This window comes from Pyxicephalus adspersus, chromosome 1, assembly GCF_032062135.1.
Source record: "Pyxicephalus adspersus chromosome 1, UCB_Pads_2.0, whole genome shotgun sequence".
NCBI classification, from domain to species: domain Eukaryota; kingdom Metazoa; phylum Chordata; class Amphibia; order Anura; family Pyxicephalidae; genus Pyxicephalus; species Pyxicephalus adspersus.
In genome coordinates this window covers 149798411-149825864 of record NC_092858.1, presented here as the reverse complement: position 1 = coordinate 149825864, position 27454 = coordinate 149798411, and the positions used below count along the sequence as shown (strand labels likewise).

The window sequence follows — 27454 nt, the reverse complement described above, 5'->3', positions numbered from 1 at the left end:
GTGGGTAGAACCATCCAGAAAGAGGGGCACAATTGTTACCATATACAGTGATGGGTCAAATTCGGGTAAGACAAGGATTATTGGGGATGGAAGGTGGTAAAAGGGAGTATCTACTGTAAAGCATAGTAAACAACCAAATGACCTGTAAGACCATTAACCAATAAAATCCTCTGGGAGTACGTACAGAACCATGGATTGCTAAAGGCCCTATATTCCTAGAATTATATACCAGTGTCCACACAAACTTTTTTTTATTAAATGTGCTGAGAACTGCATCCAGAAAGCACAATTTATAGCTCTAAAAAGGTTTTTTTTATATTCTCTGGCTGTGCCAGGGTAAAGATGTTATTTTCTTTTTGATGTTTACAAACTTGAAGGACATATGACCTTTGAATGCTTACATTTCCATGCCATCAGCTTTTTCCAAATATCCTAATACACATAAAAGATTACACCAGTACAGTGAGCACATGGACAAAGTACAGATGTCACAAAGCAGTGACTGCAGCACAGATATATCACATTAGTGCTTGTGTCCATAAAGAACACAACAAAACATTTAGGAAAATTTTAGCAGCAGAAATTCTGTGATGTTCCAGCCAACAATAAAGCTGGCTATACACTGGTCTATATTTTTTTTAATCAAAGGTTAGATTCAATAACTAGTTTGGAGCACCAGTGATCAGTACTTAATTGATGGAAACATTGATTAGGAATGCTTGTTCTTTTGTCATCTGAGCAGGGTTGGAATGCAGGAGAAAATGGAAAGCAATTGGTAGCTGCACAGCTCTGCAGAATATTATCGATTACAAAGCTAGCGGCCATGGCTGGGAGCTGAGGATAGTTACAGTATTAATTGAAAACAACAAGCTGTAATCCATTGCTAACGTGCATCGGTCAGTGTTTATATTGGCTGGTAATTACTTCTGTTGGTTCTACCTCTGACTACCAATGTGCACTGTACAGCCTATTGTTTAACTATACTTTTAATTATTAGACCGTAATTCCAGATGTTTTAGTCAAAATATCTGCAAATATAAAAACATACCCATTTACAGTTCAATTGTTCGCATCGGAAAAAGAAATGTAGTTCTTTTACCAGCTCATTCACATTTGGCTCCAGCGTTTTTAATGTCCGCCCATGCTCACTGACTAGCTTGCAGCATTTTTATTTCAGAGTTCAGATTGAGATCTGAGAACTGTCAGCTATCTTTTTCCCTCTTGTTGTCGTGGAGAAAGTGTAATGAGTTGATAGCCATGTAACGGGAGAATAGCAGGTAAATATGACGAAACCAGAGCAGCTGGCTTTGATGGCACATCATGGCTTCCTGGAACACAAGCAGACACATGATGAAAAGACATGCTCCTAAAGCAAGATTAAACACATGCTCACATACATCAGGAATATGACAAATGTATATTTATGGCACAGGATAACCTAGAGCAGGGGGAGACTTTCCTGGAGTGATGGAGATTCACCTGAATATCATGGTAAAGATTATCAGGGTGCAGTGTGCCCAAGCATGCTTTCCACCTTACAGGGACACTAAATTGTGTACTGTCCAAGCCAAGATGTCCCCCTGCCAGTAAGACCCCACTAGCAGCCCTTTCAGCCTCTACACGGCATGCAGATACTTGTGGTTCTTTAGCAACTGTTAGGCTACAAAGTCCAAACAACACTGTCCATTACATTACACTGAGGAGGACAGGAGAGGATTCTGATGAGAAAAGGGGGACATTTTCTTTGTCTTGCTCAGGGTTAAATGAAAATGAGAGAAAGGAGGTGATATTTCACCTCCTCTGATTCCGGGATTAAAGAAGGAAGAAGCAAGGTAGTAGAGGGACAGAAGGTATAAACTTGGCAGATTTTGCTCTCTGTACATCCCCAGCCTGTGCTCTCTTCTCTCCATGTGAGTGAGTTTAGTAATAATAGTACATCAGCCCTCCTCTCATGGGTATATCACCCACTCCCCACCCCAGGCTCAACTTGGCTATGATATCCTGCCATAAGGGCCAAACATGATAACCTAATTCCTCTTAACTTCATGCAAACCTCCAAGCAACTGTAATCTTTTGCAGCTTGGGTCTGCATCACCTTTTTCTCAGGCTTCATTCTCTATTTTTCCTGGGTGATCCTGGCAGGAATGCACTTCCTGTCCTCGGGTAACAATGCTCACCTGTTGTACCTTATTAACACAACACAGCTTTCCTGAATTGGACAACAACCCCCCCTCATTTTCATTACATAGGTTGCTTAGTTCTTATATGAGAACTGGGCAGGTGTCATATTAATACAAAACGTGAATTTGGGAGATTTACTGAATTTTACCCAACATTCACTTTACCCAACCAAAGGCGAGGATGGGCTGATTTGTTTAATCTGGAGTAGAATTAGGAAGCCTGTGAACCAATCAGAATCCTTGTTTCTGTTTCCCATAGAATATAAAAAAGAAACCTTGTTGGATGTAATAGGCAACATAATAATGTAGTGTGCTATACATGCATGAAATGCACCACTAATGCAGCATGCAGGATTGGTGAATGTCCTGCTTGGTGGTGATGATGTGAAGATGACATAAAGCTATATTTTCCCACTGTATGTGCTTTAAAATAAAACTGATTCACCTGCTAAAGTGATCCACAAATATTCCATTTGACTGTGCAAGAAAATGCAGATACATGTGCATGGTTCTCCCCAACCACTTTTAGCCAGGCGTGCCACCCAGGACTTTTCAGTAACCACCCGGCTGTTTTTGGGTGGTTGCTTAACAGTTGGGGTCTTCATACAGGGGTTGCCACCCACCTATAATTTCTTCCCACCCAGCTTAAATAAATTTCTGTGTTGAACACTGATGTGGACATAAACCAAGGTAGTGACCAGGAGTAACATATTGGGTAAGTGAAGCCTAAAAAACATCCTTGTATGTTCCCGACAGACATACATTGAGAAATTACCCTTTTTTCCTGTCCCAGCGTCATGATGAGAAATGAGGGAAAACCCTACCCAATGAGTCACAACTGTAACATCAGGGCTTTCATAGCACAATGAAAAAAAAAAAAACTCCCCAATGGGCACACAGCCAATAAAGTGGTAACCCACCCATTTTATCCGATACTAGAAGGATGTTTTGGCTGTAGTTCTGATTTCATTATATAGTTTGTATTTATTTTTAGAACTTTTGGTTATAATCATTCTTGCTTATTCCACATGGTGCTCAGCACAATCATGAAGCTCCCCTATCAGCCACCCCAGGCCTTTTGAAAACAATACACTCTCTATGTGGTATCTCATGGTATCTCAGCACTGTTCTGCAGGGGTTCTGAACAATTCATTACCTAAAGGAAAATCTATAAATCTCTGTATGGAACATGATCATGAAGTATGGAACGTCATCATTCAACAGGAACTCCAAACTCAAGCTTTCATGTAAACTTTTGAAATAAAAGTCTTCAGATGCAAACAAAGATATTTCGTTAATACAAAATGTGGATCCATGAAGGTTTTTATAGTGCTACTGCTGGCAGACATCAGCGTTATTGTTGTATATACATCGCTGTATCCGCCAGTGCTTTGTGTGATGAATAATGGGTACACAGAACTCTATTTACACACTCAGGTCAAACAATGGAGAATTCCATTATGAAATCAGAACAAATATGTCTGCGTAAGCCCTAACCAAGGAGAAATAGGTCATACTCCTCATGTAACCCTGTCAGTATAAAGTCTGCTCAATCATTTTATTTTAGAATATCTCTAGATGTTTGCAACCACAAGATCTCAATGGGTTATCATATGTTCTAGTAAGATTCTATTAAGACAGAACTGTTCTCAAAAGTCTAAAAAACTTTTAAAAAAAGGCCAACTCAAATGTTTATAATACTCTAATGGCTGAATTATTTATTAATTGCTTGTTCTGTATGCTAAAATATCTCTAATTCTGTTCAGCTAATCCAGTTATATATATATATATATATATATATATATAAATGTATATAGGATCCAGGCACGGAAAGGCCTCCTACTATAAGGAAACATAATAAAGTATAGCAAAAGCAAAAGATAAAAAATAACCAATGTTTTGGTCAGACATGCCTGCTCTATATTAAAGAGGCAATACCACAAGTTATGCCTTCCATGCTTTCAAAAAAGAAAGACTGCCATGCAGTTAGTCGCAATGCACTGGTAAGATACATTTAGGGTGCCAATAAGAAAAAAATGGCAACATGGAGCGTGATGTTGCTGTAATGATGCTATTTAGCGTGTAAATTACTGCACTGCACTAATGTGAACGAGCACTACAGAAGACGACTCTGGGTTCTGTTTACAAACAGGTAGGTTGTGGCTGCACAGCTGGTGCTCCAAATCCTATAAATATACTGCCAGTACTATGGAACTGATTTACTAAAGCTGGAGAGGATACACTTTTAGGTTTGCTGGATCACCCAGCTTCACTATGGAAAGTGTATCCTCTCCAGCTTTGGGGTGGTTGTGTAGTATAAATATAGAACACCTCTAATCCAACTCAGCTGCTCCATAGGCCACCTAGAATGTGAGACAGTAATGTGATAGATTGATATACTGGGACAGGGACAATGTGCTGTGAGTTCACCACAAAAGTTTATATCCCTAATCATAAAAAAAATGAACAGATAAAAAAAAGAACATATATACAATATATATATATATATATATATATATTTATATATATATACACACAAATACCTTGGCTTGTGTGTATTGTGATCCGGATGATACAAAGAGGATATCTCTATGGAATAACCAGCTGATTGGCAGATCCAACACAGAAAGATATTTCCTGAAGACGTTCACCGATTCCAACACCATAACCGAGCACCCTGCAGAGAGGAACACACATACCGGTAACATGCAGGATATTTATCTATAAGTATTACACATCAATGACACAGGATACAGCTATACCAAAAATGGAAAACTTATCATCAAAAAATTCAATCGCATTCATACAGATGCACCCCATGCATTCATTATAAAACCATTTCTCACTTTATATTGTATCATTTTCTAATATTTGAATGTATTATTTTAGTTTTTTCCAGCTGAAAGGTTAAATCAGGCTCACATTGCTAGTGCTTGCTCTTTAAGCTGTTTGGTGAGGAGGATTCTTGAATGGGCATAAAGAAAAGAGAATTGTGTTGGCAATGAATAGTGTTATCACTGTATGATGGGCTGGCACACAGCATGGCGTTGTTTCACAAATCCTTGCCATGTTAAACATTTACATTTGTATTACAGCTGTGGATTTTATTTGGCTGACCATAATGAGGCCGCATAATCAAATCTCGCTTGTATCAAACCTAATCAATTTGGTTAAAGTATTTGAAATGCTTAGTTGCTGTGTTTTTCATTTCCGTAATTAATACTTTCTTATTTTGCAATGTCTGTGTGACTTGATGACTAGTCAGTGCCCTTCTCCCTTGCATGTGACAGCCTTCAACTTCTCCGGGAGTGTCCATTTAGTGTGTGTGCTGGACAAGCTCCTACAAAACTCCCTCCCCCCCATTATAATAGTTTAGGTAGCTGTTGGGGGGGGGGGATACTAGAGTGACAGCTCTGAGCCAATATAGATACAAAGTCAGAGCTCAGATACCCCTCCTACATAACTATCCTTGTATTTTATATTCAAGCAATGTGAAAGTCACATGACACATTACTTAATACACAGTTGAAGCCAGGAACGCTGCCATTTTATTGATTTTGCATTACTAACTCCTGATCAGCTCCCTGCTAACTTGGCAGATTTATTGTCAGGTGAATAGGCTGGACACAGAGAAATGGCATACCAAGTACAGTAAATAGGAACATTACTGGCCATTCTGTGCAGATAATGTGTAAACCACAAGGCTGGCTAAACAGAATTACATTCTTTGGCTGGTAAAATTGTATTATGTACGGAAAAAAGCTGCCGTCTGCTCTGTATTTCCTCACAGCAACCATTTAATATCTCCTTTAAGAGAGCTGCACATTATCTCCATTTTTCCATCAGATGCTTTGATAAACAAGGGAAATGAACATTTCTCCACAATAATACAGAAGATAGAAGCAGACAAATGAATATTTTTGAAATATACATTTATACAACGTTACATGCGTAGCATTTGTACAGAAGTACATTTTCTGAGTTAATAAATAGCTGGCTTGTTGCTGTCATTCTTCCTAAGCACTGCCACTGATTTGTATTTTTCAGCAGGCATGATTTAAACAGATCACAGCAGGTGTGTAGAGAAATAACAAATACCGGTACAAGAAAGATATGTACTGCCTAATAGTATCCAAGAGATGGCGCTCTATCCATGGAAAATATGCTGACACTATAAAATGCTGGGCAGCAGGGTAAGTGCAGAATGGAGTCTTCCATGTAATTGTGTGTCTGTGTTGTTTTTTTGTTATTTGTGGTCCTTGTTCATTAGGAAAAAAAAATGAGAACAGACTGGTAAACTCATTTTACTGAAGGGACATCACCTGTCCTTTCTGCAATAATTAACCTGAGACAATCTTTTATAATATACACTCAGATCCACTTTATTCTACAGATCTCAAAAACACTTTTAATGTCATTGTTGTGATGTTGTAAATTTGTAATGATGGTCAGTTTTTTTTAGTAATTTTCGGATATATCTGAGTTCTATATAAAATATGACAGTGATGAGCTGGCTTCCATCTTTACAGAAGAAAAATACAGAGATATCTGTTCTGGGTATAACTATAGGAAGATTACTTACTTTCAGGTAACTGTCTGGAATCTTGTAGATATCTGTAAAAATAAAAGAACAAATACATCCTAAGTAGAGATTTTTCTTAGATATAGGACAGTGTGATCAGCAACAAAGTAAAGTTCCACAACTAAAATGACCAATCAGGTTTCATTTTTATTCTTTGGAAAGATATAGTAAAAAATTGGATTGGTCAGTATAGCCAGGTTCTCTAATTCAGATCCTAATTATTCTTTTATGAACTGTATATACATTTATTTTATTTTTACAATTGCTGTATAATCTTTAAAATAAGTGGATGGTGATATGAAACTAAATGTTTTGATTGACACGCTTTAAGACAAGGATTGCTCATGACATCACAATTATTAATAAAGACAAACCTGCAATTATATCATACATGTATGTGTATCCAAAAAGTTCTTTGCTTGTTGTTTCTTAGTTTGCCTTCACTTCCAGTACAAGAGACACAACAGAAGAGGAAATATCTCAAAGTGAGAAAATCCCTGCATAGACATTTGTCTTTGGAACCTGATTGTAAGCTCTTCGGGGCAGTGTCCTCTCCTCGCCGTGTCACTGTATATCTGTCTGTCATTTGCAACCCCTATTTAATGTACAGCACTGCGTAATATGTTGGTGCTATATAAATCCTGTTTAATAATAATTTAATAACCCGTGTCCTGGATGTTGGATCCTTTTCCTTGGCCTCTTTTACCTGGGGACAACTTTAAACGTTTGGATTTCCCCTCAATTTTTTGATGACAATGGTTATTAGTACAAACAGGAAAGCCACACATAGCAGCACAGAGAGGAACAGAAATGTGACAAAGGATCTAATTCTTCCCCACACTATCCAAAACTACAAATAAGTTTTGCCTCGAGATACAGTATGCCTGAGGGAGACTTTCATACCAAAAGGCTTGCTATACAACTGAATGCAACGGATGATCTAGCAAACCTAGTATGGATACAGTCCAGATCAGAAAACATTTGCCAACCAATAGCAAATTATTTTTCAGAAATCTACTCGCAGTTTGATGGATCACCCAGGTTCTCTCAGGTTATTCTTTTCCAGTCTTGGATAAATCAGGCCCAATGTGTATAGTGTGAGATAAGGAGCAACATCTGATGTTCCCACTATTGCTGTAGTTCTGGTAATGCACTGACGCACTCATTTCTGTGGACTGTTCAGTGTAATTCATAGTGGTAATACTATATATACATACTAGCTATGTCCACAAATGCAGGTGATAATTGTCAGTACATGTAATACATTCAGGGTAAAAAAAAAAAAGTCAGGAAAAGGCCATGATGTATTGATGTTTATTGCATGCATGCTTACTAATCTGTTAGTGTGACATTTATAAGTCTTTAATATAATAAGAGATCACTGAATTATTTCCATTAGTTGTCATAGGGACAGAAAGTGAGGGAAAGGCAAACAAGGCTAAACAAGCAAATAACCAAGAGCTGGAACTTCTACCAAATGTAAATGGCAAAAGTTCCCAAAAAAAGACAGCAGTAGTTGTAGTTTATTCATGAACATTCTCCATTTATTGGAGGGGTAAGGGAGTATTTGATGGGGTGTGGGTAGCGTTATATGGTATATTCTCCAGAGAAGGACCTTTATGACAAAACCCGGATGAGATGTAAATTGTGAGAGATGCTGCTCACCTGCAGACTAGATATGTGATGTTTAATGATTTAAAATCATTTGACCAATACCAAATTTTTTGCTTGATTTTATTATTCTGCACTGCAGATTTTATTATTCTGGACCCTTTCCAGACTTATTGGAGTGACATCCAGCCCACTGAGCCCAGCAAGTGGTAATGCAGTCTGAACTGTGCAGCCTGGATTCTTAGCCAAGTGAATGTCAATGGAGCCTGGTTCTGATGGAGGAGTTCAGTGACTTGGCATGAGGTGGCTGCTGTCCTTGTTAGTTGTCCCATAAGGACATAACTAGAAGTGGACATTTTACTGTTTGAGTACAGGGTTTTAGATTTAAAAACTAAATGCAGCTGCATTTCCGGGTAGCTACAACCTGTATACTGCTGCCTGTGCTTTGACAGTACCTGCCGGTTAGGCTGCATACACATGTGCAATAATTGTCGTTGGAAAGGATCTTTCACGATCCTTTCCAACAACATAACACTAAATGAGTGCTGTACATACAGCAGCGTTCTGCTCTATGGAAAGGGGAGAAGGAGAACGACGGAGCAGCACCCCGCTGCGCTCTGTCCCCTTCACTTTCATTACGACCGTTTCTCGCTCGTGGAACTGCCAGGATGGACGACGAGCCCTGTACACACGCCACATTCTCATCCGATATCAGTTCTGAGGCGATAATCGAATGAGAAGCGTCTGACGTGTGTACGTAGCATTACTTCTTGTAAATAAAATGCATAGACTTCTGGTTTGTTTTTTGTTAAAATAAATGATCTGGTGAGTGTACTCGGAGAATATAAAAGCACATAAACTGAAGTACAAAAAGATTTAAAAAATACTTCCTGGATCATAGTTCTTCACACTGAGGAACATTTCTGTTAATGAAAACAAGCTGACAATTCAAGAACATTCTAACACCAAGGAAGTTACATGATCTCTCCGGAGATTCACATGCCTGAGGAATAGGAGGCCGTCTACCCATCAGATAACAAGATCCCATTATGAAGTCTTCTGACCTTGAGACTGTATAGTAAGATCATGGAAAGAGCTGTAAGCCACATATAAGATATTGTTCATCAGAAGAAAACTTTAGGTTAAACATAAAAGGATTTTAAAGCTAAACTGAAACTTTGATTATAAGGGCAAACTAGTTGTTGTTTACAGACAGAAAAGAATATAGATGTAGAGATGATAGATTTTTGTTGCCTAAGACGAATATTTGCAATCCTCTTGGGGGGAAATCCAGCACTTCTCCCCTGACATCATGTAGTGATCCATTAAGGTGGCTCACTAACCGATCTACAGGAATGACAGCAGCTATTTCTAAAAGGGGAGAACATAGCAGGATGTCTCCTGCTCATCCCCCTTCTCCATAGAAGAAATATCGCTGGATACAGAAAATGCTTATACTATCACTGGAAATGATCACTAACGATTGTTCCCAGCGACTAAAACTGAATGTCTGTATGCTGTACACTAAACTCTGATAAAAATGTGATCATTAAATTTAGTTATGGCTAATTTGGATAAAGTGAAATTCCTTTACCTGGGTGGAATAGGGAAAGTTAGATCCTCTATTAACTATTATTGTCGCCTGTATCCTTAATAAAGAGCATTTCCCTTATTTGCTTTCCATATGGAGCCAAGGCTTGGCTGCCTATTTAATATTGTACAGTGTTCTCCCCAGCCCCTTTTAGCTGGGCGCACCACCCGGCACTTACCACCGGGGTGTTTTTGGGAAGTTAATGAAGAGTTGGGTCACAATACGGGGGCTGCCACCCGGCTACAGCTTCTTCCCACCCGGGTAGGATTTCTGGGTTGATTACTGTTGTATTTTTTAAAGGATCCATCAAGCAGCCATTGACATTGTCACCAGCCCCTACTTGATTCTTCTACTTAAAATGTAGAAACATTTTTTATAGGAAACAGGATGTACAGCTCAGAGGATGCCCTGTGTATCAAGACAGAAATATAATGCTTATGTATTTAGTCAACGGAAACAATAAAACCACTTGCCGAATACTATGTAGGTGCTTCCTTGTGCCACCAAAACAGCTCTGGCCCATTGGGGCATGGACTGCACATATCTTATAAAAGTGTCCTGTGACATCCAACACCAAAATGTTAGGAGCAGAATCTCCACTGCCCACCTTGCCTTCTCCCACAGTGCACCTTGCTGCCATCTCATCCCCTGGTAAATGACGCACATGCACCTTGGCCATCCACATTATCTTAAAAGACAACATGCTTAATCAGGCCACACTACCTTCTTCCATTGTTCTAAGGTCCACCTATGATGCTCCTATACCCATTTGTAAGTGGTTTAGCAGTGGACATGGGACAGCAAGGGAACTTTTGATTATTTTGTGGTTATGCAGCCTCATAAGCAGTGAATTGTGTTCAGACTCCTTTCTATCCCAGCCTGAAGTATATTTCTGAGCACTTGGTGCCCATGACCGGCTCAGTAGTCCTTTCTCTGGCCAATTGCACTGCATATTGGGAACACATCATAACACATCTGGATATACTCCCAGTTGTCTAGGCATCACAGCTTGGCCCTTGTCAAAGTCATCTTCATGCTTGCCCATTTCCTGCTTCCAATACATCACCTTAAAAGCCTGACTGTTCACTTGCTGACTAATATATCCATCCCCATAATGGGTGCTATTGCAACAAGATAATTATATTGCAACAAGATATTATAATTTGCTTCACATATGGATGAATATTGTATAAAATATAATCATTAGGTTACCTGGCTACCCAATTATTTAATTTACAATCTTTTAGTTCAAGACAGCTGCTAGTTATATATGTGTTTCGGGTACTCCAGCAAAAAGAGCCGAGATATAGACTTCTGCAGTTTCACAAGCATCTGTTACCTCTTTTGAAGGACCTTAGGCATTTGACCTGTTTTCTTCTAATAAGGTAGCACTTCACTGGCATAATGTTTAAGCAAAACTAAAGTTCCACTTTTAAAAATCACCATCAGGCAGGTCATTGTAAGACAGAAAGGGACATGCAATGTCCAATAACCCTTCTGATCTTGCCTGATTGCTCTTTGTATCTAGGAAAAAGCTGAGCTGTGCATTAGCAATGCCAGCTTTGGTTGCCAGGTTATTGGCTGCCCTTGCACCTACACATGCGTGGGACCGAAAACCCTTTACAGGAAGAAAGAAGACAATGATGGGGCACTGCGAGGGAACTGGAACAGGTAAGAGGGGTTTAGTTCCACTTTAAGCAAGTTGTATCAACTTCATTGTAGAGGAAGTAGAGACACAACAATAAATGGCTTTTGATGTATCTAGCACAAATCCAAAATATTTACAGTCCATATATATATATTTATGCTTCTGTTTTGGATGGGTTATTAGTTTAAACAAGGTAAAAAGATAAAACAATGTGGAAAGATCAGTATGTAAAAAAAAACAAAAACATTCTGCTCATATAAATAGTCAATAGCCTGTGGAAATGTACACTGGGCGAGCAATCAAATTTACTTCTGTTTTGCTCTCCTGCTTCCTTGAAGTTAAACATTGACGTGGCTTGTGATTCCAGTTTGGCAAAAGGTCTGAAAGTCAACGCCTTCTTACTGTCTGGCTATGGGACCCAATCCAACTAGAGTAAAGGTTTTTACTTTTCATAAGCTGGTTTAGCTAGTACTGCATTATTCTAGTAGGAGTCACACACCTGACATTTCATTCCCAAATTTCCAGTTAAGTCTTTGCAACAGGTTGGACAAAAATATTAGTTTGCTCATCTCCACAACAGAAACAGAGTTGGTACATGGAATTGGATTTTGACATGGCACATATACCCCGTTAGGACTCCCAAAATGCTACTCCCTGTGTCCTGTGGGTACATATATGTCCTGTGGGTACCAATGGGGAAAGAAAGAATACCTGGTTGGTGGCCAATGGAAAAAATACCCACTTTTAATGGTGGTCACTAGGACAATGGTAGTTAGTGGTAAGGTAACCAGTTCTATTGGTGGTTTGTGGGAGAAAGGTTCCCATACACCCATAGTCAGTGAATAAGGGCATTCCCTTATACTGGTAATATGTAGAATAGGAACCTTCTTAAGTTGGCCTTCAAACCATTCCTAGTCTATCCTCCCTGTTCTTTTCAACTATCCAGACTTTGCAACATGACTGTCAATAATTAGAAATAAGTTTAAAGTATATGAATATTATAATCTAGTATGTTTCGTCTGTTGAGATAATTTAGGAAGTCTGTAGGGCCATCAACACAATATTCCTGTGTGATTACAACATACCAATATATGCCATTACCATGGATCATTATTTCGCAGGCACAGCAATGCTTTATATAAACTTCATTTATTTAAACTGCAAAGTTTATTCGAGTGAAGACCCTCCCGTTCTGTCTTAACCGCCGCAGAGCTTCCTGGGATACTCACGTTATGCATCCCAGGAGGCTTCTGTTTGCTCCTTCTGCGCATGCCTAATCTCAAGCATGGGCTCTTAGAAGAGCCTTTTTTCCTGCAATGGGAAAAACAAAATGCCGCACAGTGAGATCGGCACTCTTTTTTCCCTTTTCCAGCAGGCTACGTCACCTGATCGCGTGCCTTGGCAGTATGAAATCAGGGATGACGTAGCCAGAAGAAGGAAGAAGACAGGAGAAGATGAAGCCAGGAAGGGATTGGACAGCGCCAAAGGAATCAGGGGTTCTGCGGCAGTAAAGGTGAGTAAGATTTTTTTTTCGGGCTTTTTGCCGCTATACCTTTAATCCTACTCTACTTACTATGTGCCGTCTGTAGTATTACAGGAACAATGCTTAACAAAGGTATTCAAAACAAACAAAATATCTGAAGCTATAAGGAATATTTTTGGAACCCTATTGGGCATTTGTACTGCAGCAATAATTCTAAGCACAATGAAACCATTGTAAACAAGGTCACCTACGTATAAAAAAAGAAAAACAATCATTAGGTGGTGGTTGCAGATGCTTACACAAATAAAGGACACAATGGCAAACAGAAGAGATTTGCGGAAGCATCTTTAAACTGTATCTAGTTTATCCTGTACCACAAATATTCATTTGTCATATTCAATCTCCTAGATTGTAAGTTCTTCGGGGCAGGGTCCTCTTCTCCTGTATCTGTCTGTCATCTGCAACCCATATTTAATGTACAGGGCTGCGTAATCTTGGCACTATATAAATCCTGTTTATTAACAATAATAATCTAAATCCAAAAACAAAAATCCAGATTCCCCCATGATAGTCTATCTTCTCCAGCCTTGGGGAGCTTTGATAAATCAAGCCGAGTCTGTCTTATATGGTCATCTCTGTCATTATATGGTCTGCTGGTAACTCTATATTAAACAGTAACTGCTAACAAAACTTGCAACAAATGCTCACAATTTGATTGTTACCTTTTCAAACAAATACAATATTGGATTAAATGCAATTTATGAGACCCATGCTGCCTCAGAGAGGACCCATTAAGCAATAGTGACCAATCCAATTATACAGTCCACTAAGTATTCTAGTTTTTTTTTAAATACACTAGATTAGTACTTTAAAGGAGAGCGAATGGAGATTTTCTTATTTTCCTATGAAGGAAGTGGGACTTTTTTTGGTGCACATAAATATCACCACAATAGATAGATAACTGTCTAATACATAGGATGAATACCTATTGAAGTAGATTTTGAAACCTCCTAAACATGGGGCTTTACATATGGATTCTTTTCCATCTAATCCTGCCACCATAGAACAAACAATTTAAAAGTGATTGATAACATTGAATTCAGATGAGATACTTTAATAAGGAGGGGGAAAGCAACATTCAGGTTTGAAAATCTACTTCAATAAGTATTCACCCTATGGATTACACAGCTGCCTATCTATTACTTGACTAATGTGATAAAATTATCACACATATCCATGTTAAGAGTTAAGGAAACTTTAATTACTACTAAAACATGTCCTTCTGAGGAAGCCCTTGTGGGGAAACGTATCAAGGACAGTTTAATGGCATCAAAATATAAACTACATGTAAAAGATATTGTACTCTAAAAAGAGAAAATGTTTTTTTTTCAAGTGTTTGTATGTTTTTATACAGTGTGTTTTGTATCAAGAATAAAATACAGAAAGGTAAAGTTTTTATAAAAAGTATATTGTAGTGATATTTATGTGCACCAAAAAAAGTCCCATTTCCTTCATAGGAAAATAAGAAAATCTTATCTTTTTTTTTACATATGAACAATACTTACAAGCATATCCTGGGCAGCATGGTGGCTCAGAGGTAAGTTCTCTGGCCATTACAGCTCTATGTCCCCGGTTCGAACCTCTGCCAGGACAGTGTACAGGTTCCCTCCGTATTTGCCTGGGTTTCCTCCCACATCCCAAAAACATGCAGTTAGAGTATTTGATCTCTCCCCTAAATCGACCTTGGACTGTGGTAATGACATATAACTATGGTAGGGACATTAGATTGTGAGCCCCTTTAAGGAACAGCTAGTGACATGACTATGGACTTTGTGCAGCACTGCTTTATATGATGGTGCTATATAATACTGTGTAATATTCTTTAGATTATATTATTCTGATATACAAGAATGGCGATGCATGTTTGTTATAGTTCAAAAGCATGAAAAAGATTTTGTGAATTGTACTAACTGAAAAGACCACGCAGTTCTGGTACAAGTAATAATCAAAAGAGGTAAATCACAGCCCTGGACACTCGCTGAAAGCCTGGTATCCAAGGCCATAGAAAGCAGTTGCCACAGTATTTGTAATACCCATCTGCTGATGGGTTAATGAATGGCCTCTTACATAACTGTCACCATGGAAACCGTCAGTACAGCATTCACAAATGTGGGGGAGTTCAGAAACAGAAAGCATTTTAGATACTCAACTGAAAGCTCCACAGAATAGCATGAAAGAAACATTAGCTGGGCTCCGAACAAGGCCATTACCTGAGACCGGGAAAAACACTTCCATTTCAAGGCATAATCCAAAACACTTGACTGTATAGCAGGATAAGAATGGGGGCTGAGAAGAAAAGAAGCCCATTCTTTGCACGGATGTCGGGAATTCACTTTACAAAAACTGATCAAATTAGGGTGCTTGGATGACGATCTCAACCCTCATCACCATTGTCAGGATACAGCTAGATATGTCATACATCATGTCATACATTTACACATTACAATACTAACAGCAAAATAAAATGGAAAAAAGTTCCACATTTCAATAGATATCTTTAGGATTGATTGGCATTGCCCTCTGCGAACCAAAAACTCTATATTGGTTAGCTATCAGGCTAAAGAACCAACAGGAGGGGTCGGGATATTTCAAGTGTAGCACCATGCTCATTCTTTTGTTGTGAATATAAGGTTAGATATGAATGTATTGCTGATACGAACAGTCAGGCATGTCTCAGGCGAGAATCTGACATGTGTGCAAAGGTCGACCAACGTCGTTCATGGATCTGACCATGAAAGGCAGACAATGAAGGACTGCAATAGGAGTGAAGGGAGGGAGCACAGCAGAGTGTCGCTAGCTTGTTCTCCCCCCTCCCCTCTCCATTGAACAGAACAGTGCTGTATGTACAAATCTTGTTTGTTCATCTTTCAGTCTTAGTCCCGAATTAATGTACTGCGCTGCGTAATATGTTGGCGCTATATAAATCCTGTTTAATAATAATAACAACAGAGGAGGGGCTGCTTGTGGGTACTGACTGACCCACCAGCAGTGCATTCTGGGATTTGTAGTATTAGCGGTGCATGCGCTGTCTACTGGTGGGCCAGTAAACATTTGGTATTTGGTATTTGGCCAGTAAACATTTGGTATTTTCTTGGTAATGATCCAGATCTAGCCCGCCGGCCTGAGCTTGACACCCCCTGTCTTAGATTGTAACTGCGCTCTTAACTCCTCCAATGACTAATACTACAAATGACTTCCTCACTCATAACCTTGTCACACACGCAGCTCCAAGACATTACTAGGGCTGCCCTGAGTCTCTGGAATGGTCTTCCTCGTCCTATTTGGCTTGCTCCTACTTTCTGCTCATTTAAAAGAGCTCCCAAAACCCATCTTTTCAAACTTGCCTACCTGTCTTCTTCTGTCATTTAAACCCTCACTACTTCCCAACATTCCATATCCACCTCCTATTGTGTGATTGTAAGCTCTTCAGGGCAGGGTTCCCTCCTCCTCCTGTGACACTGTCTGTATCTGTCTGTCATCTGCAGCCCATATTTGTTGTACAGCGCTAGGTATAATGCTGGCCTTATATAAATACTGTTTATTATTAATATAATAATAATATAATATTAGGCGTGTGTACAAAACCTAAGACTTGCATACAGTTTTAGCTGTTATATCCATCTACTAATATTGCTTTCAATGAATGTAATTGCTTGCAAAGTTGTCTACATACAAGAAATGACTGCTTGTAAAACAAAATCTCTGCCTTTAACCCAAATCTCCATAGAGCTGACTATTCATATCACCTCACTGTAAGGATTCTGAAAGGATTCTTCTGCCTATGGCTTTGAGGTTTCTCACTGGTTCGGGGTTCTATACATAAGTGTGGTATGGTTTTGATACGTGCGTGTAAATAATTTCCTGAAGAATTTGGAATGCAGACCTTGACTTTTGAGGAGTGCGATGCAGTGTTTAACTGGATTTATAGCTGCTTATTTCAATGCTTTATTCTATGGAAGATCTTGGGTCGTTTTAGGTTGAAATCCTTTTTTCCTTGGGCTGTTGGTGGTTGGCACCGCAGACCACAGCATTTAACTGTTTTTCCTGTGGAGTATGCTAATAGTATTGATATAGACAATAGTGTATGCTAATAGGCAGGGATAGCCAGACATGCCACAGGGGTAAGTAATGTGTGCATGTATTTATGTGTATGCTGTGTGTTTGTGTATGTAAAGCTCTCCAAGACTGAGAAGGATAGATTCACATGGGAGAACCTGGGTAATTCAGCAAACCTGGAATAGATCTGGTCAAGGAGTAAAAACATTTGCTAACTAATTTGGGTTTGCTGGGTTTTCCTATGATAGTCGATCTTTTCCAGTCTTTAATAAATCAAGCCCAGTGTGCGTGGGTGTACTGCTACAGTAATAGTGTAATTGCTACCAATAATTACATGATTAAAAATACCATTAAAGGAATTAAACAGAAAAAAATATCAAACATATGAGTAAGTTTGTCAATAGAAGCCTTGGTGTTAAAAAATAAAGATGGATTTAGGTATACAAATTAGTGTGCAGTTGCAAGTTGTAGCTGAAAAAAAATAAAAGTCTTTACCTTACAGTGTGGTACAAGGAAATATGGTTGGAATGTCCGCTAACACCTTTTTCATCAAATGTGATTACCTGAAATAGATCACATTTTTGTCTGAGAAACGTATATTAGTAACAGATAAAGGAAGAATATAAAAACAAGTGTTTGCAAATAAAGGTCTGTCATGCCTATAGCAACTATGGCCTTTTCACAATACTCATTTGCAGGTAAGTATCACAAGAAAATCATTACCTTAATTTGAAACTATGGCCTATGTGTAAATATGTGCAGCAACACCTAAATATAGGCACATCTGCATTTAAAGTTTTCACAAAGTAAAAAGCACCTAATGCAGTTTCCTGTGATGGGTTGGCAACAATGCTGCACTGCTCCTGGATTCAGAGCAGAGTTGCTACTCTCATAGAAGCTGTGTCTGCTACACTACAGTGGTACACTGAGTAAAGCCGCATACACACGTGCAATAATAGTCATTGGAAACGATCCTTTCCAATGACTAGCACCACACGATGCATGAACGAGTGCTGTACATACAGCACTGTTCTGCTCTATGGAGTGGGGAGGAGGAGAACGACGGAGCGGCACCCTGCTGTGCCCCCCCCTTCCCTTCCATTATTGACCGTTAGTGGTCCATCCTCCGTGGATCCACCAGGACGGTCGTTCTGACGATGAACCACTGACGCTGTACACATGCCAGATTCTGTGATTCCATGAGCTGATTATCAGGCGAGAACTATTGTGTGTACGTAGCTTTAGTGCAGGAGGACTGGCTGTCAGCATCACTACTGATTCACTTGTCTGTCACTTGACAATTATCTCCCAGCAACACCCAGTCCTGCTCATTGCTTTCTGGATTAGTAGAACATTGCTGCCAAAACCCTCCCACTCTGTGCTGCAGTGTCTGGAGGGGGGAATGAATGAGACACAAGTGAATGAGTATATGGCTCAGTTCGGGAAGTTTTTTTTTAGATTATAAGGAATAGGCATCCCATGGCACCTGGATTTTGTACCTATTACTTAATATTACTTTAGTACTTATAGATTATTATAAAGGAGATGTTGATTGTAATTTCACCAATATTCTGAAGCTGATGAAAAGAACTCTTATGGTGCCAGTGGTCTACATGGGAATTTTTTTAGGAGAGATCTTTTACATGTTGTTGTATTTTTACCCAGCAGAGAAACACAGGGTTTCAATCATTCCCTACTGTACAGAAAACAAACATTTGGGCTCTTGATATATTTTCAAGCTATTCAATTATCAGACAACACTTTTTAAATACACCCTGCAATCAGAAAAACAAATAAAACCATCCCTGGCATATACAGGCTATAAAAAAGCCTGAGAAAAGAACAGTTGCCTTCCAAGAAAACAAATGACATCATGATCAGTAAAATACTCAGCTGTATTCTTAGTGACACTCACATTGTATATTCCCACCCACTCCTAGATATAAGATTCTTAAACAGCCTTTAGGTCGGATGTAGGGGTCTGTATCTGTGGAGAGGGGAACTAATAAACCCTAAACTTGTGCCTCCCTTAACACACCTTTTTTTCCCCATTCTCTCTCGTATTTCCATTTCTAACCCCAGTTTCATTTAATACACCCCCGTCTAACACCCCACCTCCTTCTACCAAAGACCCTTCTCAAACAACCTACAATATAATAACCCAGCCCTGAACTCCTTTTCCCCCCATCCCTCACAACCTTCAACCCAATATGAAATGCACATTCTATATCATGACACATTTACACCTGTTTAATCACTGATAATGAAACATTGGAGACATAACACCTCCAACATTACACACCATAATAAAAAAATAAAAACATGTTTGCTGAACTATTATCTATGTCTTCCCAAATCATTACCAATACTTATGATGACTTGGCACATGGCACATGCACTGGCTCACATAAGCTCATTTCATAGCACCAAGGCAATGCAGGAGTCAGGGCAGTTGTAAGTTCTCCAAAATATATATACACACATTTTAGAGTGTAAGCTCTTCTGGGAAGGGTCCTTTCCTCCCCTCGTGTCATTGTCTGTATCAGTCTGTAATTTGTAAACCCTTATTTAATGCACAGTGCAGATTGATATGTTGGCTCTATATAAATACAGTTTATTATTATTAATAATAATAATATTAATATTCTGATATTTTTGGTAAGGCTCTGAGGTTCTTTGTCTTTCTCCTTCCTGATGTAGGTGCCAGCATCCTCTAGGTCTCATCACTTCCCCCTGATATTCAGGGATATTAGGGGTCACAATGACATTTTTTCATGCAATAGATCAGTGTTGTGCACCTTCACTTTTTTCATAATTCCTCCAGTCTAAAAAGCTGACAAATCTTCTGGCCTAAGATGGTTTTAAATGGCAAATGCCACACTTTCCAACAGAGACATGCAACAAGAATGGAAAGGGAAGGCTAATATCTACAAAGAGAGGGGAACGTAGCCTCAGTTCTTCTTCTGGAAATGTACAGTTTTGATTTTTCCATGCACTTGCACCAATAACAATACAACCTAAAAGTGGGCTCTTACCATTCTCCATGCTATGCAAGCCTAACGATAAAAGTTTTAGCTACACATACAATTGACCTATTTCTTATATGTACCAAGTTTCTTTAAATAACAATTTGTGATATCTCTAACTTCCGCCACTAGAGGGCACATGTACTGCACATTTACTGGTATGTCTTCTGTGTCCTTACATTGTACTGAAGGGAACAGGGAAGAAAATAGCTTAAATGGATTGACTTGGGGTAAATGTGATAAAAAAAATTGTACAAAAATACATTAACGTTTTTGTATTATTAATAATATTATCTTGTATTTATATACTGGTGATATCCTATGCAAAACCATGCAGCTAGCTGTTCATCAGAGGAGCTAACAATCTAATATCCTTAGCATAGTGATGTGTCATCAATCCAGTCTAAGGCAAGTTTTTTGGAGGGGAAGCCAATAAACCAACCTGCATGCAGATAGTATCCTGGCTGAGATTTAAACATGGAACCCTATTGTTGCAAAGGTATGAGTGGTAGCAATTTGGCCACCATGCTGTCCATAATTTTATATTAGTAAAATTTACCTTTTTATTACATTCTGCAGTTACTGTAAGTTTTCTAAAAAAATGTCAAAATTCAGTACAGGATGGCATCCTGGAGGCATTTGTAAATGGATGATTTCTAGGTTGTAGTCATTGATTTTCTGCACTAAATCCACACTAAGATACAAGTTAGGTTTTAGACATTCCCAGCAATAGGGATTAGGGTTCTGACACTGATGATTAAAATGAACCAGACCCTTCCATTCAGAAATCGGTTTGCAAAGGATATGGGGAAACAAGGAGCTATTTTGTTCAAATTCTTTCAATATAGAGGGGTTGTATTTTTCTCAGTCAAAGTGGAGATGCACTTTGAGCAATCTGTTTAATATGAACAATAAACAGTATTTATATAGGACTAACATATTAGGCAGTGCTGTACATTAATTGAGCTATTTTGCTGTTTCTGAAGATAATATGCATTTGACTGATTTCCAGAACAATTTGGTATCTGTGCTGATAGGCGTTACTATCAGCCCTGTTGGGGTGGGGTGACAGGTGTGGACCCGACTTGGGGAACACAACTCCAACCCTCTGCAAAGGAAGAAAGTGAAAAAATTGTGAATGACTGTGATTGTGAAGAAGATGAGGGGAGACAAGGAGCACAACTCGTTCCGTAGCATCACTTAGCATTTGCTATCGTTAAAAATGTCTATTAGCTTTTTCTCACAAGAAGTCCCATACAAAGTTTTGCTGGGAGGCCCAAAGATTTTTAGGTTTGCACTGTCTGTCCCTTAAAGAATATGAATAAATGGGAGCCACAGGTAGTGTGTTATGTCTAAAGCTTATAAAAGATTTTGTTGATTGGGTTAACATCTATTTTAAAGCCAAAAACATTGGCGACATCTACATTTTACAGTGCTGTGCAAGAAATTAAAAAAAGATAAAAGATACAACATCCTAACACTTACCAAATCAACATTCTTCTGTTTTATATGAGTTAGAATTAGATCTGCAAGGAGATGCTTGTCCCACTGTACATCAGGATTATCAGGAAGGTTTCTAGAAATGAGAAAATGCTTATATTAGTATAAAGAATTAGAGTGATACTCCAAAACAACATGGTTTACTACATGTATTGTAGGTGTTTGTTGCATTCTAAAATTAAAATTCCTAACTGCTTTTCTGGAGATTTTACATTTTTCTTAAGGACGGGTAAATTGCTCACAATGAGAGATGTGCATAAAGTTTAAAGCAGGATTTTATATAGAAATTAAAAATTTTCATACATTCAAGTATTTTTATTGCAAATGATATATACGACGTCTCTTCTGTAATAGAGAATTCTCACTTGCCTGTTCGCAATCTTTTTGAGAATGTACACTACACTGCTCATGCACGATGCTGGGGGCTGGGATGAATGAACTTTTCTGTACATGCATAAATTACATAATCCTGGCATTCCCAATCAAAAGGGAAGGAAGATACCAGACCTAAATAACTGAACAAATACTATGTGTGTTAGATGCTGAAGGTCAGAAAACATTACTGCAAAATAAATAAAACAATTGCATGTAGGGACATGTCACACAAACAAACCCACGGCTGGTGACTGCTTGCGAATGGCAGAATTGCAAAAACTGCAAGGAAAACAGCAACTTAAATGCTCCCATAACAGATGGATGAGAAAGTGACACTCTTGGATTGATGGAAACACTACAGAATGAAAGGTCTCTGCAAGTGAATAAGATCCCACCTATGCAGCTAGAAAAAGAGACCCACAATGAGGTAGGTGAGTAGTTCTCTGAAACATGTATAGAAATATTGTGACATGGCTCCTATAATACACATGTTGTGTTAAAGTAAAATTATCATATCTCCTCCTGAGGGGCCAGCAAGCGGATCCAAGATGGCATTTGTCCAAACCTTTACAAGTATTAGTTGAAATGAGTAAGGTTGCATACACACGTTAAATTTTTGTCATTGGAAAGGATCTTTCACGATGACTAAAGACTAAAAGATGCATGAATGAGTGGTGTAAATACAGCACTGTTCTGTTCTATGGAAAGGGGAGGGGGAGAACAAAGGAGCGGCACCCTGTTGTGCTCTCCTCCTTTCACTTCCATTGCGGACGCTCGTCTTTCGTGGATCGGCCAGGACAGATCCATGAATGACGTCGGACGGCTGGTGTACACGTCAGATTCTAGTCTGACATTAGGTGAGAATCGGAGGAGAATCCTCTGACGTGTGTACATAACCTAGATAACGATAAAAGCCACCTGCAGAGGTTCTAGTTCCAGCAAAGAGTAGACTATGCAGACACATCAGATAATTGTACCCCGATACGAATGTTTGGGCTCACTTCAGGCGAGAATCTGCCATATGTACATCGGTCACCCAACGTCTTTTCAATGGATTCAAGAACAACTGGTGGAAAACCACCGCTAAACATGTCAATGGAGAAAATCAAAGCAGGGTGCCACTGTGCATCATGAAAGAAGGTTTCCAATGACACAAATTGCAATTTTTTACACAGCCTAAGAGGCAACCCTCCACCAGTGATAAAATCTGTCCCCTACACAACAAACACAAACATTGTGAACAGATGCTCCCACTGATGTATTTCAGTGCTGGGCCCCTTCTTTACAGAGCGCTTTACATACTACATTCATATTGTAAGAGCCATTGTTTTATAGATAGATTAATTGTCAGTGCAAACTAAAATAACATATTTTACAGAACTCAAGCACAGTTGTGCATGTTCCAGGATCCATGACTCCAGATATCATGCACAGCTACATCTGTCGGTGGAATCTGGTACTGTTCACCTAGTCAGGCATAACCATACAATATGTATGTACAGTAGGGGAACCATTTCTTATCTCAAGTGTAGCCTTGACATACACGGAAAAATACGCTTCCAAATGATGACATTGTAAACAGAGCAGAGTGCTTTTCTGGAAACTACAGACGTCAGCAAAAGGATTTGCAAAAGTGCAATCTTGTTTACAGTACACACCTTGTTTACTTTGACTGCTTCTCTGTACAAGTTGTGCCAATCCTTAAAGCTGACCTCCAAACAGATGCAACGTTTACTAATTAACACTGTTATGTAATAAATAAATTATGATGCAATTGTGATTTTCCTAATGGAGTTGCTGTAAATACCTGATATTATCCGTTATCATACTCCCAATAGTAGCATTTAGAAAGAAAGAGGAAGGGGTGACACAATGAGACATTTATGTGTACTGTACATATGCTGAGAGCAGGAGGATACCTTATTATTCTGCTGTTTCTGAAATGTCCATTCACAGGATGAAGGTGGGAAGGTGAAAAAGCTGTACTACCTAAAAAGAATATACAGCCAAATGATCTGCTTTTTGGAGATCAGTATATCAGCTGTATATAATAGTACATCTTTCAGATCTGACTCTCTGTCACCCTTAACGGAAGTTAACCAATTTTGTGTATGTGGCAGCCAAAAAGGTGTTCGCACAAGCCAGGAGAATTCCCCAGGTTTCCTATGGAGAGGTGGAGTCTAGACTGGACACCATCATAATCTATGAGAAGTTCTTTTTGATAGTTCATTGCAATCGAATATAGCCACCCTGGTCTTTTGCCTGAGACACTAATTAGATTGTGAGTGGGACCTTTCAATAGTGTGCGTTTTTTGGGTACCAACTGCCTCTGGTATGGGGTTGCTGTTCTGTCCTAGATTTTGTCTTAGCCTCTATAACACCTCAGGTCTGCAATTATTGTTTTACCACCTGTACCATGATCTCATTGGACATTTTTCTCAATGGAACATTTGAAACTTACTGATGGACACTTGGGGGAGACACCCCCAGCTGTTTTGCTTGCAGTTCGTTATCCCCTTACCCCTTGTATTTGTATTTACCCCCCATTGTCTCCAGATGTGTCTAGTTTATTCTGTTGTTACAGCGATTATTAAAAATAATAAAGATCAATGTTAAAGAAAAAGGTTGTACAGGTAAAAGTAAAGAAGTTGAGGGACAGCTAGTGAAATGACTATGGACATTGTAAAGCGCTGCGTATTTAAAATGCTTATAAAGTTTTTCCTAACATAAATTATATTTTTTTTTCATTTGCATTAGTAACTCTTTCTACATTGTCTTTTACTAGCTATGGTGGATGAATGAAGAGGAAAACAACAGAGTGTAATATGAGTGACAGCTGTGAGTCTGCTCACATCACATGCATGGCAGCACCCAAAATAGTCTCAAGGCCTTTGGATGTGTAAACATGTGAATAACATGGATAGGATAAATGAAATGCACATATAATTTGCATAGCTGTAGAAATAACAAGTCTGACACAACAGGTTCTCTTCAACTGGAAAAGATCTTTAAAGGATCAGGTCACAAATTTGCTCAGCTGCCAGAGTAACCTAAGTCTCAAGACTGCATGGACAACATTACAAATCCTCTGGCAGGCAACACAGCTCGCATCTATGTATTTGGGTTGTCTGTAAATCCTGAACCCAGGATGCCAAAGTAGGAAGGTCCACTAACTAAAGCCCCCTACACACAGAATACTGTCACTGGAAATGATCAATTGTTTTCAATGACAGATGAACAAACAACCACTGTACACACATTAACATTCTGTTCTGAGAGAGGAGGGTGTGTGAGAAGTATCCCAATGTGCTCTCCTCTATAGGAAGGGACAGCAGTTATTCCTGATTGGTTGTTCATCAATCTGCTACACGTCACACCCATGGGCATCACATGTCACACACATGGGGATCACATGTCACACACATGGGCATCACATGTCACACACATGGGCATCACATGTCACACACACATGGGGATCACATATCACACCCATGGGCATCACATGTCACACACACATGGGCATCACATGTAACACAAATGGGGATCACATATCACATACATGGGCATCACATGTCAGATTTTCTCCCAAGAGGATCAAAACTCTTTGTTTTGGGCAAGAATCTTCTGATGTGTATACGTAGCTTAAGCTGCAAAGCTGTATTCAAAATATTCATCAAAAATATATCACATGTGGGGTTAAAGTAATATCATTTATAACTCTAATGCTTGTACTACTAACAATTTGAATTCAAATGCTTTTAAATAAACATTTCACGTGGAAATCTCTTCTGCCAATAGACAACTAACCTTTTTACATTATAGGGGATATGGATAAATTGGAAATATAATTCATACAGGCTATTATTGTCTAAAATTATTGTTAAAATGTGTTAAAAAAAAAGGAAAAGTAATTGGTTTCAGTCAATGACCATAAGGAGACAAAGGATGGCGTGATGGTGCCAGACTGGCCTGCTTGTTCCCCTAAAATATAATGAAGTTAGATTTATTTTGGGAAAAATGCCAAGTGAAAAACATTTAAGCATTATGGGAGCGAAATGGGGTCAGGAAGGATACATTAATATTAGGTGTGACAGGGCGTAGAAAGGCCTGAGGGTCTTTGCCCGAGTCTGAGAGGTCTGTTCTGTCTCGGGAATGGGGACAGTGACAGATAAAGGTCACTTCAGTTCATTGGAACCCTACAGCTGGAAGAAACAATATCAATGCTTCCAACATTCACCCTTCACCAACAATGCTCACATGCTTTTCACAAACCTTCACAGTCTAGCCCTGGACTTTAACACACAAATAGCATTCCTTCTGTTTAACATATACGGGAACCTCTTCCTAGGTAAACCATTATTATTATTATTATTATTATTATTAATAAACAGGATTTATATAGCGCCAACATATCACGCAGCGCTGTACATTAAAAAGGGGATGCAAATGACAGACAGATACAGACAGTGACACAAGAGGAGGAGAGGACCCTGGCCCAAAGAGCCTACAAACATGTTTAGAATAAACTATACCTTATGGATATAGGAATGGAGAGGTCGATAAACACAGCTGATTAAGGACAAAAAAATATGAATGTGATAGCACTTCTTAGCAAATAACAGTTCTTCATTCAAAACATTAGGGAGACTCTATGACAAAGTGCTGGTAGTGATGGTCAGATAAGCATTTTAGGAGAAACTTTAATGAGTTTGGGTCAAATATTCATCCATGTATGCATATGGATAAAATTGGCTGTACAATGCTGCAACAAATCAGCACCACAAAGATGCAATAAAGGATAAAAAACCTAGGTAGGTTTTGCAATCCAAATGTCGTTCAGTCAGGGTTTACTTTAAATGTTTATAAAAGTTAACCAATGGTATCCCAACGATCATGTTATAGTTTGTTCTAACCCCCGTCACTGTCTGTTTTTGGATGAAAATGGGGAAGAATATAAAGTAAAGTATAAATAAAAAAATCACTAAATATCTTATGTATTAACCCCACTCAATTATCAATTGCTAAAGACTTTTCGTTTTTTTCAGAATATTTTTTTTTAGTGTCCAGCTGGCCTAAGGGACAACAAATTCCACTGATGTTCTGGCAGACAATGTTCTGGGCCTCTACACTGGTCCTTATATCAGATATGGAAAACTTGCATAATTTTCCTCACTGCTGGATAAAATATATAATCTTAAGGGTTATGGAAGGCCAAAACAGAGTTCCAGGAGCCTTTAATACGTCTGCCTGTGTCCTTAGGTTTCAAAGGCCAGCAACACTTGCAATGTCTTGTCTAGGAAAACCTAGAGAGAGTCAATGTGAAATACCATGACATGGAAACT

At 38.8% G+C, this 27454-nt stretch overlaps 1 protein-coding gene across 1 annotated transcript in view; it reads right to left on the bottom strand.

Moving 5' to 3' along the window:
- Window positions 1–345: 345 nt before the first annotated feature.
- The window catches only part of PIGL (phosphatidylinositol glycan anchor biosynthesis class L), a 72716-nt gene continuing 45607 nt past the window's right edge, over window positions 346–27454 (bottom strand). Inside the window, exons 3-7 of the mRNA XM_072431025.1 lie at window positions 21723–21813; window positions 17707–17774; window positions 6763–6794; window positions 4724–4857; window positions 346–1328 (exon numbers count right to left, since the gene is read on the bottom strand). Of these exons, the coding sequence (XP_072287126.1) occupies window positions 1203–1328; window positions 4724–4857; window positions 6763–6794; window positions 17707–17774; window positions 21723–21813 (451 nt within the window). The 3' untranslated portion in view covers window positions 346–1202. The remainder of the gene's footprint in view (window positions 1329–4723; window positions 4858–6762; window positions 6795–17706; window positions 17775–21722; window positions 21814–27454) is intronic.